Raw genomic sequence first — 13,360 nt, 5'->3', positions numbered from 1 at the left:
GAGTTCTGTTCTTGGGTTGGAGCTTACAAATTCGTCAGCGAGTTTCCTGAACATTCCTGAGCAGAGGAGGTAGGTGCACGAACCGAGGTGTCGGGTCTTGATTTAGGAAGAGCCGCTATATAGCTGTCATCTCTATCTCTATATTGATACCAATGTTTATGTAGTTATAACTCTAGATTCTTCGCAGAAGTAGCCACGTTTCTGTCTGTCCTCTCACCTTGGCCCTGGTATGTTTCATGTATTCCTGGGAGCTATGATCAGAAACCATTAAGTGATGATCTGGGAAATACTAATTAAAATACTGTGTTTTGCAGACTACATCCTGGGTTAGCCTGTTTATTATGTCAAAAGTGTTTTTGCAGCCAAGGTATTTCACGAATATGAGATATCAATTGGGACAGATAGCGGATTGTTACCTATAGAAGTTGCTCTGGCCTTACAACTTCATCCATTTCCTGCTGAGGAATAAGGAATAGCAAAGAGGACATAGGGAGAAAATTCTTATGTATTTTAGGGATTTTAGGACTAGACTGGTTTTGGTGAGGTTTGGAAAATTGTTAACTTCATGAGTCTGTTTCTTCCAATGATGAATGGTTCTTTTTTTTCTTTTTAATTTCTCTAGTGGTCTTACCTGACCACTTAATGTCCACACTGATTCCAAAGGGCCCAGATCACTGAGCAAATAGACTGATAAGCATCTACCCTCATGCGGGAAACTTCTCAATCAGGGGCAATTATGACCATGCCTCCAAGGCCATTTGGCAGTATCCACAGACATTCTGATGATCTTGGCCAATGGGGGATGGGCTGCTACTAGCATCTAAGAAGGTAGAGACCAGAGGGACTCTGCTAAGCATCGTACTGTGCACAGGGCGGCCCCTTCTAGTGAAGATGGTCCAGCCCAAAATGTCAGTAGCGTTCTGGCGAAGAAACCCTAGGTTAGAAGGCTTCACTTTGGCTGCTCACTTCCTTAGAAGCCTTTATAAGTAACCGGGAAAGCACTGAATCGTCTCAAGGTGTGTCTGAGGTTTGGTTTTGATGGTTCCAGTGTGTGTCCTGGGTTTGCTAAACTTGAAAATGCAGAAGTGAATGAGAACCTCATAAAAGTGATCTGACTCCATCTTCTCACATATAAAGCACTACTAGGAATTAGGAAATTCAGGAAAACATGAGAATGATAATAAAAGAGTTACTTGAATAATTGCCCCATTTTCATGAAAACATATGGCACATTCTCAAGGCACGGTGTTTGACTGAGACATTTTGAAAAGGCCATAAGCTGCAGGGAAAAGAAGGCATAATCATTTTATTGAAAACCATTTGAAGGCTTTCAGAATAGATACTTCTAAGGAGAATATTAGATTGCTTTTCTTTTATTTGTATCATTGTAAGCACTAAAAGGAAATTAAAAGAAAACCAGGATTATATTCATTACTCTGGGCACTGGCTCAGTATGGTCTGACTCCATTGGCTTAAATCCTTTCACTTTTAATTGAGACAGAGGGCTTGCAGACAGGAAGACACAGAAGCATTCATTTTGAGTCGTTTGCTTTAAGCAAAATTGCTGTGTTTCAAAAAGCTCAACAGAATATTTTTTTAGGGTGTAATGGAAAAATATTACTTGTAATGATATAATGGTTGAGCATGTGTTATAGGTATATTATCATGTATAATCTTGCTTCTAGAAAAAGAAATGAAGTGCTTTCTGGTGCCAACTTCCAATTCTTATTCATTGGATCCAGTCATTTGGAGCCGTTATCAAAATACCTCCTTTGAAAAAGGATCCTAACTGAGGAAAAGGATCTAATAACACTGTTGAGCAATTTCTCCATAAACACTACTCTGATCTGATAGATGCTAGATATTAAAATATCGCAAGCCCAGGAGGTAGATGTATTAATATTTTAATACCATGGCCGAGTGGTGGGATAGTAGATGAAAGGTGTTTCTTCTTCCCTAGAAATCGTTTATGTTTTTGCAAATTGAAAATCTGCACTTGTGTGTATGTAGGTACACATCTGTCATGTATCATATGTACAAGTACGTGTGTCTGTCTTTATCTGTGGTGTGTTTGTCTGTCTGCGTATCTACCCACCTATCTATCTATTCAGTCTCATATGACCTACAGCTGAAACTGGAAATTTGCCTCCTTGGGGCTGGAACTCCTCTTCCTCTGTCATTTCTGTGGACCCCTGAAATCCACCCCTCCTGTCCTTCCCTAAATCCCCTTATGCCAAATACATGGTAGCAATTCTTTGGCACTAAGAACCAACAGCATATGACTACTTTGCTTCTTGTATGAATAGTCCTTGGATTCATTGCCTTGTTTCCGGCACATTTGTAAGTTCCTTATGGGAAGGGGCCATCCTTGGCCATTTTTTTACTTCACTGGGTTCACTGGGGTTGATAACAAAGTAGTGTTAGTCAGCGTGCTTACACACAGGTGCTCAATAATTACATAGTATTGAAATAACATCTAACTACTCAGGATATACTGATGTGGATAGTAGGACAGTTTTTTAATCTACTTAAGAATGTGGCTCATGGATAAAACTAAGATAAAATGGCTATATTTTACAGATTTTTAAAATGTTTTTATTTATTTAGAGAAGGGAGAGGGGCAGTGAGAGAGGGAGAGAGAGAATCCCAAGTAGGTTTCTCCCTGCCAGCACATTGCCGGACGAGGGGCTCAAAATCATGAACCATGAGATCATGACCTAAACCGAAATCAAGAGTTGAGAGCTTAACCAACTGAATCACCTGGGTGCCCCAAAATATCTCTCCCTATTTTTTTTTTATTTGGAGGATAATTGACACATAATGTTACATTAGTTTCCATAGTGATGTAATTCAACTTCTCCATGTATTACCCTCTGCTCACCACAAGGGTGGCTACGATGTGTCAGCATACAACACTATTTCAGTATCATGGACTATATTCTCTATGCTGTGCCTTTCTTCCCCAGGTCTCATTCATTCCAAAGCTGGAAGCCTGCACCTCCCATGTCTCCTCACCCATGTGGCCCATCTCTTCAACCCCCTTCGCTCTGGCAACGACCAGTGTGCTCTCTGTATTTCTAAGTCTGATTCTTTTTCTTGGTCTGTTTATTCATAAAGTATCTGTCTTCGGTGCTCATAAGACAAGCAATAATTGCAAAACAATAAGGTGCCTGCCAGTCACTTCTAACAAATGAAACAAAATGAAACTTCCTTTGTCAGCACCATGGACGGGGCTCATCCTAAGTACGGAATAATTGGCAACCAGATTGCAACCCACCCACATATATCTTGGCAGTTCCCCAGATTCAATTCCGACTTTTTATTCTGTCTGGCCTTAGACTCAGCTCTCAGAAGGTCTGTTTTTGAGTCAGGATCTCTGGCCTATCCTTTCTCTGCTTTTCAGGCATCTGCGTGAGTGAGTCGCTGCAGAGGCTCTTTTTTCAAAGTCATCCCCGGGTAACATCCTCATCCTCACAAGGCGAGTCTGAGTTTGACTCTTGAGTTTGATCTTCCTGCTATTTTGGACTCAGTCTCCTTTCAGAGGTTTTGAGCAGAAAGCTTATCTTTGTTTGGCTGTGTTCTTTCAATTCAGAGCTACCCAGAGATGCCAACAGACATTAACATCCCCCACGTACTCGTTAAGGCCCATATATGTTGTTTTGCCGTTTCGCTTTGCCTTCATCTCTTGCAAATCCACAAATGTGTGAGGTACGGGCATGCCATCGGCTGGGACTTGACTCTGAGCAGCCTTTTAGGGCCCATCTTTTTCAAATGCCCCGATGGGCTCCCGTAACACTATCCTTTGTGTTTTCCACAGGACTTCTAGCATCTATTTATCCAAACTGCTTGCACCTCTTTCTTAAATGCACCAAAAAGGTTTTGTGTGCTGTCTGTAAATGTATCTTTGCAAAATCTAAATTAACTCTTGCCTGTCCATAATCAGCACCATCTCTGTAATTTGATTGACCACCTTCCTAGGAGTAGGAGAGGAAGATCTTTTTTTCTCATGCCCTCTGTATCTCTTTAAATAAATACCCTCCTGCTGAGTAGTTGGCAGAAATGTGCTGGCATCAGAAACTGAGAGCATTTGATTACTTGGCTTCTAGTGTGAGTTGCCCTTGGGTTTATAAGCTCTCTGTGGGGAGGGCTCAGACTCATTTTTTTGTTTTTGTGTTTGTGTTGCATCCCTGGAATGGATAACCAAGCCTTATTCCTGGTGCAGGTGCTCAATAATTTTATACTGATAAAATAATTTCTACTGCACATCATTTGCGATGATGTGGAGAGTAGAGAACTTTTCCACCGAAGGCCGTGCTCTTGAGGGCAAGGAGCACTCAGCCCTGGCTCAGTTCAGGGTCCCCTGGCTTACCTCCACTGCTGCACCTGTTACCTGTGCCATTGAGCATGCCAGGGCCTGCCGGGCGTGCTTGAGCAGTTTCTGACATGAGAGCCTCTTCTAAGCTGGCTAGTCCTAGGGCCGACTAGTCTTTCTTTCCCCTCTGGTCCTCAGCAGCTGTCATTCAAACTAATTGCCTGTATTCAGCTGTAATTGCAGCTGGATTGGCAGACACACCAGAATCCAGGGAGGCGACTGTTGCCTGACTTGAAAACCAATAGTCACCTGTCCTCGCACACTTGGGAAATTGTTTTTGTTCGCTTCCTGGCCTACATCTTGCCGGTTTCTTTTTCTCACTTCTTTCCACCTCTCCTTATTGAGTGTAATAGCTGTCTTTCACACTCTCTTCTCTTCTAGAAGAACCTACTCCCTCTCTCGACCCAAGGGAGTTCTTAGTACTCTTCATATGCAATCATTTGGAGACATTTCTTTCATCTGGCTCATAGCACATTACTAATATTTCACACAGAGGATCTAAAAATTTATGAAAAAGGACATCTGAATAATTTGCGGTTATCTTTTTCACCCTAATTATGGTCTGTTTTTCACACTACCTTACTTCTCACTGGGTAAATTGGAAGTTGTAGAAAATATAGTAAAGATGGTTTTATTTTTATTTTCCATCTGTGTGTGTGTGTTGTGTGTATTTGTGTGTGTGTGCACAGAATGAGACTTCTTTGTTTTTTCTTTCTTTCTTTCTTTTTTTTTTTTTTTACAGAGGGAGGGTAGGGGTAGAGAGAGAGGGAGAGAGGGAAAGAGAGAGAGAGAGAGAGAGAGAGAGAGAGAGAAACCTAAGCAAGCTCCATGCTCAGTATAGAAGCATGGACCCCGGCACAGGGCTCGGTGCCACGATCCTGGGATCATGACCTGAGCCGAAATCAAAAGTCAGACGTTCAACCCATTGAGCCACCCAGGAGCCCCAGAATGAGACTGATTTTGAAATGATTTCTGATGAAGTCATTGTGAACATCTTTTTAAGTGCAGGTCTCTAAAATTTTCCTCTTATCTTTTTACAATTCCAGAAAGGGGAGGGGGACTAAGAATTCAAACACTAAATGGGCTGATAGATGTTTTTGGAAATTGAACTTTTTTTTTCCATTCTTCCCCCAGTTGCTCTTTTGGGGGCGGAAAAATGGCTGGGCTGCAGATTTTAAGTCCAGAAGAAACTTATTTCGAAAAAAAGAAAATGGAACTTAAAACAATGAAATGTAGCTAAAATTAAATGGCAGCGATAGGAAAACAGGTACTGAGGAAGAACATTAATGTTTTAAATACCTCTAAATTGAGTCATTGTTCTGCGACTCTAATTCTGGCTCATTTGCTTTTCCATCACAGCACAGGGTGAATGGTTATGAAACTGTTATCAGAACTTCCTTAGTTCTGGTAGGTATGTTCATGAATATGCAGTGTGGAAGGGCCATGTCACACACACACACACACACACACACACACACACACACACACACACACACCAGTATATCTGGGCTGAAATTGTGGGCTAGTGATGGGAAACACTAAGCTTCCTTCCCAGGTCCCCGCTGGGCTGACATCAAGTTTGTTTGGCTCCACTCACAACCACAGCATTGGCCTTCCATACTTACTCCAGAGTATTTTCTTACCGTAATTCATAAAATACACACTCCATGCGTGTAGCCTTGGCAGGTGTTTGAATATAGAACACCTGTGCGAGCACCGCCGGGAAGGAGACACAGAGTGACTCTAGCCTCCTGGCAAGCTTCCCCCGCCCCCAGTAGAGGTCCTGCCATTCACACTTCCGTTACCGTTAAGTGTTGTCTGACCTGGAATATATTCGAAATGTGGTTATACATTTCCATAGTCGCTACCCTTCAGAGACTGGTTTCTTTTACTTAACATGCATTAGCTAATTAGTTCCCATTTTAAAACAGCCTGTTCTTGTTGAATAACATGCATGGTTGTTTTCACTGGAATTCAGCTTCTGTATGCTCATGCTCTGACCTGTTCTATTTTGTTGCTAATTTTCCTCACACCACTGGTCTTCTTTGGTTGTTTTCATATATATTGTTAATGAAAAAGGCTGCTTTCTTCGGCCATCACCTGCTGCCTGCCCTGGGTAAGAGTGCTTTTGGGAGCCCCATGTAGCAGAACAGTGTAGGGGGGAGGCGTTAGACTACATGCTTACGGAACTGCCTTCGTACCTCTCCTTAAATGCGGAGCAGAATATTCTGACTCTTCTCATTCTTTTTCTGCCCGTCCTGAGTGTGATCCCACCTTCAAACACTGCCCCCACCCCGCCTGACTTCTCAGGCATTAGTGATTTCCAGGCACTCCTGGGTGTCTCTCATTGTATTTCATTGTAGCCTGTACACATTATGTAAACGTGGCTAATCCACTCCAGGTACTTGGTGTAATGAGAAGTGAGAGGACCTTGGAGTCATGCTGACCAGGGCCATCTCCTGGCCCTCACTTCCTGGTCCTCACTTCCTGGACGAGTTGCTTGGTCCAGCTGGGCTCTGATTTTTTGTGTCTAAAGTGGAACGAGATCACGTGTCTGGGAGCTCACTGGAGGAGCTGAGATCATGTGTGGAAGCCACACTGTACCTGTACCTGCCACACTGGCACCAGATTTGTTCCCTCCTTCACCTTCCTTTTCCTCCTCTTCTGTCTGCTGCGCTTCCTCTGTCTTCCTTCCTTCTTTCCATAACCTTCTTGGTGGGCCGTCATTGCCTCTTCTGCATCCTGGGGAGATATGATACTTCCCTTCCTCCCAGAGTCATGCTGAGGGTCCCCTGACACTATTTTGTAAGCCATAAAATCCTCCCCAAATAATAGTAATGATAATAGGGCGCCATGCCATTATTTCCAAAGGCAAAATCATGTCTGTCTGCTTCTCTGTTATGCGATGATGTTGTGATGCTCTGAGTTTGCGTCATCTTTCTAGTCTAAACCCCTGTGTTCTCCTTGTTTCTGTTTAGAGAAATGAGTATATGGATGTGGTATGTTCTGTGGTATACGCATCGGTAGAACAGACCACGATTCTGAGTTGGTGGCAAGGCTAGTGAAAGCGAAACAAACTTATGGGTAAATAATGCGTAACCCAGCGTAGCTGGGGTCGTGTGAAGGGAAAGCAACCCTCTCTCTCCGTGCGTGCCGTCTCGCGGATAACGGTGAGGGGCAGCCAGCAAAACACGTGCCTCTCGAAGATTGCCTCTCCACAGGTGTTCCCACCGAGCGCCACGGTACCCAGCTGCACTTAGCGCTAGCAAATCTCCCCCAAAAGCCATGGATTTATTTGTTGCTTTTTTTTTTAATGTGTATTTATTTTTGAGGAAGACAGAGACACAGTGGGAGCAGGGGAGGGGCAGAGACAGAGGGAAACACAGAATCCGAAGCAGCTCCAGGCTCTGAGCGGTCAGCACAAGGCCCAATGTGGGGCTCGAACCCACGAACTGTGAGATCATGACCTGAGCTGAAGTCTGATGCTTAACTAATGGAGCCACCCAGGTGCCCCCTATTTATTGCTTCTTAAATTGCCCTGGGCTTGCTCAGCTAGCTAGCTTAACCGGACAGGTCACCACCAGGGAAGTCTTCACACTCGTGAAGGTTCTGGTGCCCTGGATTTCCACTGTCTTGCGCCTTGACCTCACGCTACTTTTTGGGTATCTTATCAGCACAGCAATTCCTGCTGAAGGATTGTTTGAGAAGCTCACCTGAACCAGGCTATGATTCCATTGCAGGCCAGCCCTTTGTGAATCCTGATGGCACCCCTGCAATATACAACCCCCCCAGCAGCCAGCAGCCCCTGCGAGGCGCCATGATGGGGCCGTCCCAACAGCCCCCCCAGCAGCAGCCCTCCCCCCAACCACAGCAGCGGGTGCAGCCTCCCCAGCCACACGTGGCGGGCCCACTGGTCACTCAGGTAGGAGCTGGCGGGAAGGTGGGGAGGGGACATTCTCCAAGACAAAGGCTGCACGGTCCTTGGAGCAGCAAGCGGGGCCTCAGGAAGAGGGGATGTTTGTCACTGGGGCCACCTGCACCCACTCAGCAATAAAACCAGCCTAGAGCCCTTGACAGCAGGTCAATAAGCTTTCCTCTGGATCTTCAAGGTTAGATAGACGTGCACGCCCCATCCGGCGATCTGCACGGTGAGTGCGCCACGCTGGGGACAATGAATGCCACGTTTTTCCTTAGGTCTTGATGCTGTTTTTATACATCAAGGAGCCTGTCTTGGAGACTGAACTCATTACCTCCCCCAGGCCTTTGTATCTTCTCACTCACTCATTCCCAGCACAGCCCATGAGCTCATGGCTGCAGGGGGGTAGGACTGAGCACTTTATCCATGGGAAGAACAGAAGGCAGTTCATTCTGAGGTGGCCTGGCTGTTCTCTGAGAGATGCGGAGCGGCCCTTCCTTCGAAGGGCACCACATGGCGATGTCCACCGGAGACTGTAGCATTCCGAGTGGCTCCAGAGTGAACCTCGTGTCTATTTTTCCGCCTTACTTTTTAGTCCTTGGGCAATATTTTTAGACCCGTTAGAGTCGACTAACAATAACATGAAACATATTCCAGTAACTTCTTTTCTTTTATTTTTTTTAATGTTTATTTTGAGAGAGAGAGAGTGTGGGTGGGGGAGGAGCAGAGAGAGAGGGAGACACAGAATGGGAAGCAGGCTCCAGGCTCTGAGCTGTCAGCACCGAGCCCAACACGGGGCTCGAACTCATGGACCGCGAGATAGTGACCCAAGCTGAAATCAGACACTTCACCGAATGAGCCGCGCAAGTGCCATCATACTGCAGTAACCTCTTAAAGGGGTGTTCCCTCCAAGCAAACCTGCGTCCCGCAAGGCGGGCTGGCTGTGGCCTGCGTGGCTTTGCCTTTCCGTTGGTGGCTGGTTCCCGCCTCCGGAGTGCACGGAGCCAAGAGGACCCATAGGGATGCGGTGGGCTTCCAGGGCTTTCTGCCCCCCGTGCTTCCCTGTTACCTGACCAGCTTCTTCTTTCCTCCAGCCGGTGCAAGGGCTGCAGGCTTCCCCGCAGTCCTTGCAATACCCCGTGGTCTCGTTTCCTCCCCAGCACCTCCTGCCTGTGTCGCCAACGCCGCAGTTCCCCATGGTACTGTATGACATGCTTGTGACCTCTCCCCTGGGAGCACGTGTTGGCTGGTTTTACTCCTGTCCTGTGCAGGGCTGGGTGGGGGCCCCGGGCTGACCCTGAGGGGGCATATAGGTGAGCGTCTCATTCCAGAACCCTGCAGCCCGTCTCCAAAATGATGGTTTCCCTTCTGCCATGGGTCCCTGGGTTGCTGCTTCGGCAGGCGGGTACCCTGCTGACCCTTCATCGGCTGAGCAGGAATGGAATGTCCCTCGAGTTAGAAGTCAGCAACAGACACACCCGTGAACTTGGCATGAGGGTTTGGGAAACAGCTTCAAGTCTGTTGAGATGGTCACCAGCGTCACCCTGTGCTCCTGATGTGGGGGTTCCCCTAGCTCCCCAACCCCCCATTCTCCCTTCCTTTCCCATCAATGGACTAGGTCCTTTCGGACAAGAAGAATGAGCATTGCCCCTAAGTTTCAAGTGAGGCGAGTGAACAGTACTGCCCAGTATACAAAGGAAATCCCGCCCGTGGTGGCTGCATCTCGGCAGTAGCCAGCCATGTGTGATGGTGGCTCCAAGGTCCTTATACCAGTCTCCAGAAGGCAGAGGCTGCGATTACTCCTGGGGAGACCAGCGGAGTCCCCAGGAGAGGACGCCAAGCCCTCCTTGTCTCCGCCCTGCTCTCCGGTGCCTGAGCCCTCAGTGACAAAATAATGGTTTGTCTCTACTGAGACAATCTCTCTACTGGGGAGATTTGGTCAAATCGTTTACCATCTCTGATCCCCCGGATCTGTTTTCCCTTGTGTTTCCCTGTTGTTCCAGAGAATTCCTTTCTGTTACTGTTTCCAGTTTGTACGCCCTGCCTACCCCCCTGTCGGGCCTGTGGTCCGGGGCTGCCTCTGTGTGCCTCTGCCATCACTAAGCTGCTCTGGCTAACTTCCTATTTTGTCTCCGTGCAGAGAGACGACGTGGCGACGCAGTTCACCCAGATGAGCCTGAGCCGGCAGTCCTCCGGAGAGACCCCTGAGCCCGCATCTGGTCCCGTCTACCCGGCATCCCTCATGCCGCAGCCAACCCAACAGCCGAGCTACGTCATCGCCTCCACAGGCCAGCAGCTCCCGGCAGGGGGCTTCTCAGGCTCTGGACCCCCCATCCCCCAGCAAGTCCTCCAGCCCCCTCCCTCGCCACAGGGATTTGTGCAACAGCCTCCACCTGCACAGGTGAGTGGGTTTTTTCTCACACCCGTGACCTAGAGTTGATTCCTTGGGTATTTGATCTCTGTATGTCCACGTAGAATCTCACCAGGTCAACCTGTGCGGGTCTTTCTGGTCCACACTGAGATTCCCCACCTGCAGAACTTGTCTGTCCTATTCAGCCTTCGAACAAAGCCTCGGGGCGGGGGGAGGGGGCCTCAGAAAGTGAGTTTGATGAAACTGACCCAACTGCCGGTGATACAGTGGGGGGCGTGTCCTATGTCCAGGCTTCTGGTCTGGGGGCCACGGGAAAGCGTTCCCTCCGGTGCAAGGTCCTGCTCACTGGCTTGCCCAGAAAGGAAAAGAAGGAAGGAAAAAGAGAGCCAACTCCTGGGGGACTTTCGACTCCCCTTCTGCTGCTCTGGAGCTGCGTTCTTTCCTCAAGCATTTTCTGGAGCTAATCTGGTGCTCCAGGCAGAGCTCCTCAATGAATATAAAGGAGGAAGCTAAGGCGGACATCCACTGTCCTTTTCTCTCCCTAGGGCGGGGAGCAGAGCTCCCGCATGCTCTCACAGGTACTCATTAATCATATTTAATTGACTTGAGCATGTAAGACACCACAGATCACTGATTTTTACTGTCTTCCCAAAGACTGATGATCTGTTACTGTTCACCACCAAACATCTCTGGTGCTCTCCTGGGAGTGATCACTGTCAAGATGTAAATTGCAACAGAGGTGTTTTCTGGTCCATTTTCAAGGCACACATATCCCAAGCAAATTCCATCCTAATTAAGAAATATTGCAGTGGATGAGCTGTTTAAAGTACGCTGTCACCTTCGTATTATTTGTTTCACTGCCTTAACATCTTGAATAAATTATTTTCTTTTCAAGCCATGCAAAACCCTTCACCAGGAAATGATTTTCATTCAGTCGTTCATTTTATTTTGAATGATTAATTACTAGTTCATCTTCAGTTGCCTTCTCTGAAATGTCTCTTCACCGGTAGGACGTAAGGAGTTGTGAAAAAATTATTTTAAGTTACAGGAGGAAGGACCTCATTAATATATTAATTATTTTAGTAAAAAATTAAATAATTTAAGCTTAATTAATGGGAAAATAGTGTGGCTCTTTGATCCTAAATAGCAGCTAAGTGTGCTTACCCGTTTCTGCCATCAAGGAGAAGAGTTGGCAGAGTGTTTAATTGAAGACTTTTTTTTTAAGATAAAAAAAAAAGCCATCTTCCTTGATGAATGAATTTCAACGTTAGTGCGCTGCAGGGGCAAAGATAACTCAGGACCCCTGGTGTGTCTGCAACATAAACGCTTTCATCCCTTCTTCACAAGATTTGGAAATAGAAAGGGGTGGGGGAGGGGGGGAAAAGACAAAACAGATGTTCATGGTTCATGGTCTGTCTGGATATCTGTGAACCTCTTAGGTACAGGGTATAACCCACAGTGAGTTTCAATTTAGTAAACCTTTTAAAGCTTGATTGCTCAATATAAAACAGTGAAAAGAACTGAAGGTACAGTCGGTCCACGGGCATGTAGAAACATGTGAAATGTATGCAGAGAGCGAACCTACTTAATAACCCGGAAGGTCAGTTTTGTCTAACACATCATGCATCCCTTCCGAACGCCCCCTGGAAGGCAAAGAGAGAAACACATGGATGAGACAGAAAGGGATTTGAAGAAAGTGGAGGGAGAAGAGATTTTTAAATATGGTTGCTTTTTTTTTTTTTTTTCTCATTTCTTTCTTTCCTTTCCCAATCCACTGGTATTTTTGGTTCTCCGTGATTTCACATAGTTGTTTGAAAATATATTTTCTCCTTTGGAGGGCTGTCCTTACCTTTTTCTCCCTTCCTACCTTTTGTCTGGATCCTTTGGTGATTCCTCTGAGCCCCGCTCTGCTTCCTTCCTCCAGGAGGGAGGACTAGGATGGGCCAAGTGCCAATGTCCCATGTGTTTAATATGATCGGGAGCTAAAACTCCTAAGAGCTGTCCAGTGCCCTGCGTGGGAGAGGCACTGGATGGAGGTGACCAATCTCCAGCACAGCCCATCGGGGTATCAAAGAAGGTAGGATGAGAAAAAAAAAAAAAAAAAAACAAGGACAAAACAGAACAACCGAGCACTGAAAATTGAGGCTTTCCTTCAAGAGATTATACTTTCATCCAAAGCATGAGTGCTCATCAAGATATTGTCAAGTGTTTGAACTCTCTCCCTCATCCCTGAAGGTATTTTCATGTTTCATATTGAATGTGAGAGAAAACAGCAAGGACTGGGTAATATATTTATGAGCTTACGTTGAATCAAGTTGGAGTTTCCTAAAGGAACAAACTGTTATTCTTCCTAAAGGACCTATAAATAAATAGAAGACTCATAATATGGAATAAATTCCATAATAGTTGTTCTTATTCTTAATTTTAGGAGGCTTCTGATATAGAATGGTGGTAAAGAGCCTAACTAAAACCTGTTATTACTCTAGGATTACTCGGATTTGTATTGTTATACACTGCCTTACAAAGAAATGGAGAAATAGGAAGAAAAGAATCACTATAAACAAAATGTACAGTCAATTAGTTGCTAAATACTGACCCATGTTCAGTGGAGACTCATTCATTCTCTTACCTTTGGATGTCTGTATCACCAGTCAGAACGAGAATGAATAACAATTCCACCAGATTGTAGAACCACAGCTCA

General features: G+C 45.9%; 1 protein-coding gene across 14 annotated transcripts in view; it reads left to right on the top strand.

The window, feature by feature from the left end:
* Positions 1-13,360, top strand: part of ARPP21 (cAMP regulated phosphoprotein 21) — a 156,411-nt gene that overhangs the window by 89,486 nt on the left and 53,565 nt on the right. For 13 of the 14 annotated variants that reach the window (XM_039221924.1, XM_039221929.1, XM_039221930.1 and 10 more), the window contains 3 exons: positions 8,113-8,294; positions 9,383-9,487; positions 10,429-10,689. In XM_039221924.1, coding sequence (XP_039077855.1) covers positions 8,113-8,294; positions 9,383-9,487; positions 10,429-10,689 — 548 coding nt within the window. The remainder of the gene's footprint in view (positions 1-8,112; positions 8,295-9,382; positions 9,488-10,428; positions 10,690-13,360) is intronic. The other variant, XM_039221936.1, reaches the window with a different exon arrangement.

This window comes from Hyaena hyaena, unplaced genomic scaffold (genome assembly GCF_003009895.1).
Source record: "Hyaena hyaena isolate Hyena2069 unplaced genomic scaffold, ASM300989v1 scaffold_1033, whole genome shotgun sequence".
Classification (NCBI taxonomy): Eukaryota; Metazoa; Chordata; class Mammalia; order Carnivora; family Hyaenidae; genus Hyaena; species Hyaena hyaena.
Note: the sequence above shows the minus strand (reverse complement) of the source record. Positions and strands in the feature narration are given on the sequence as shown.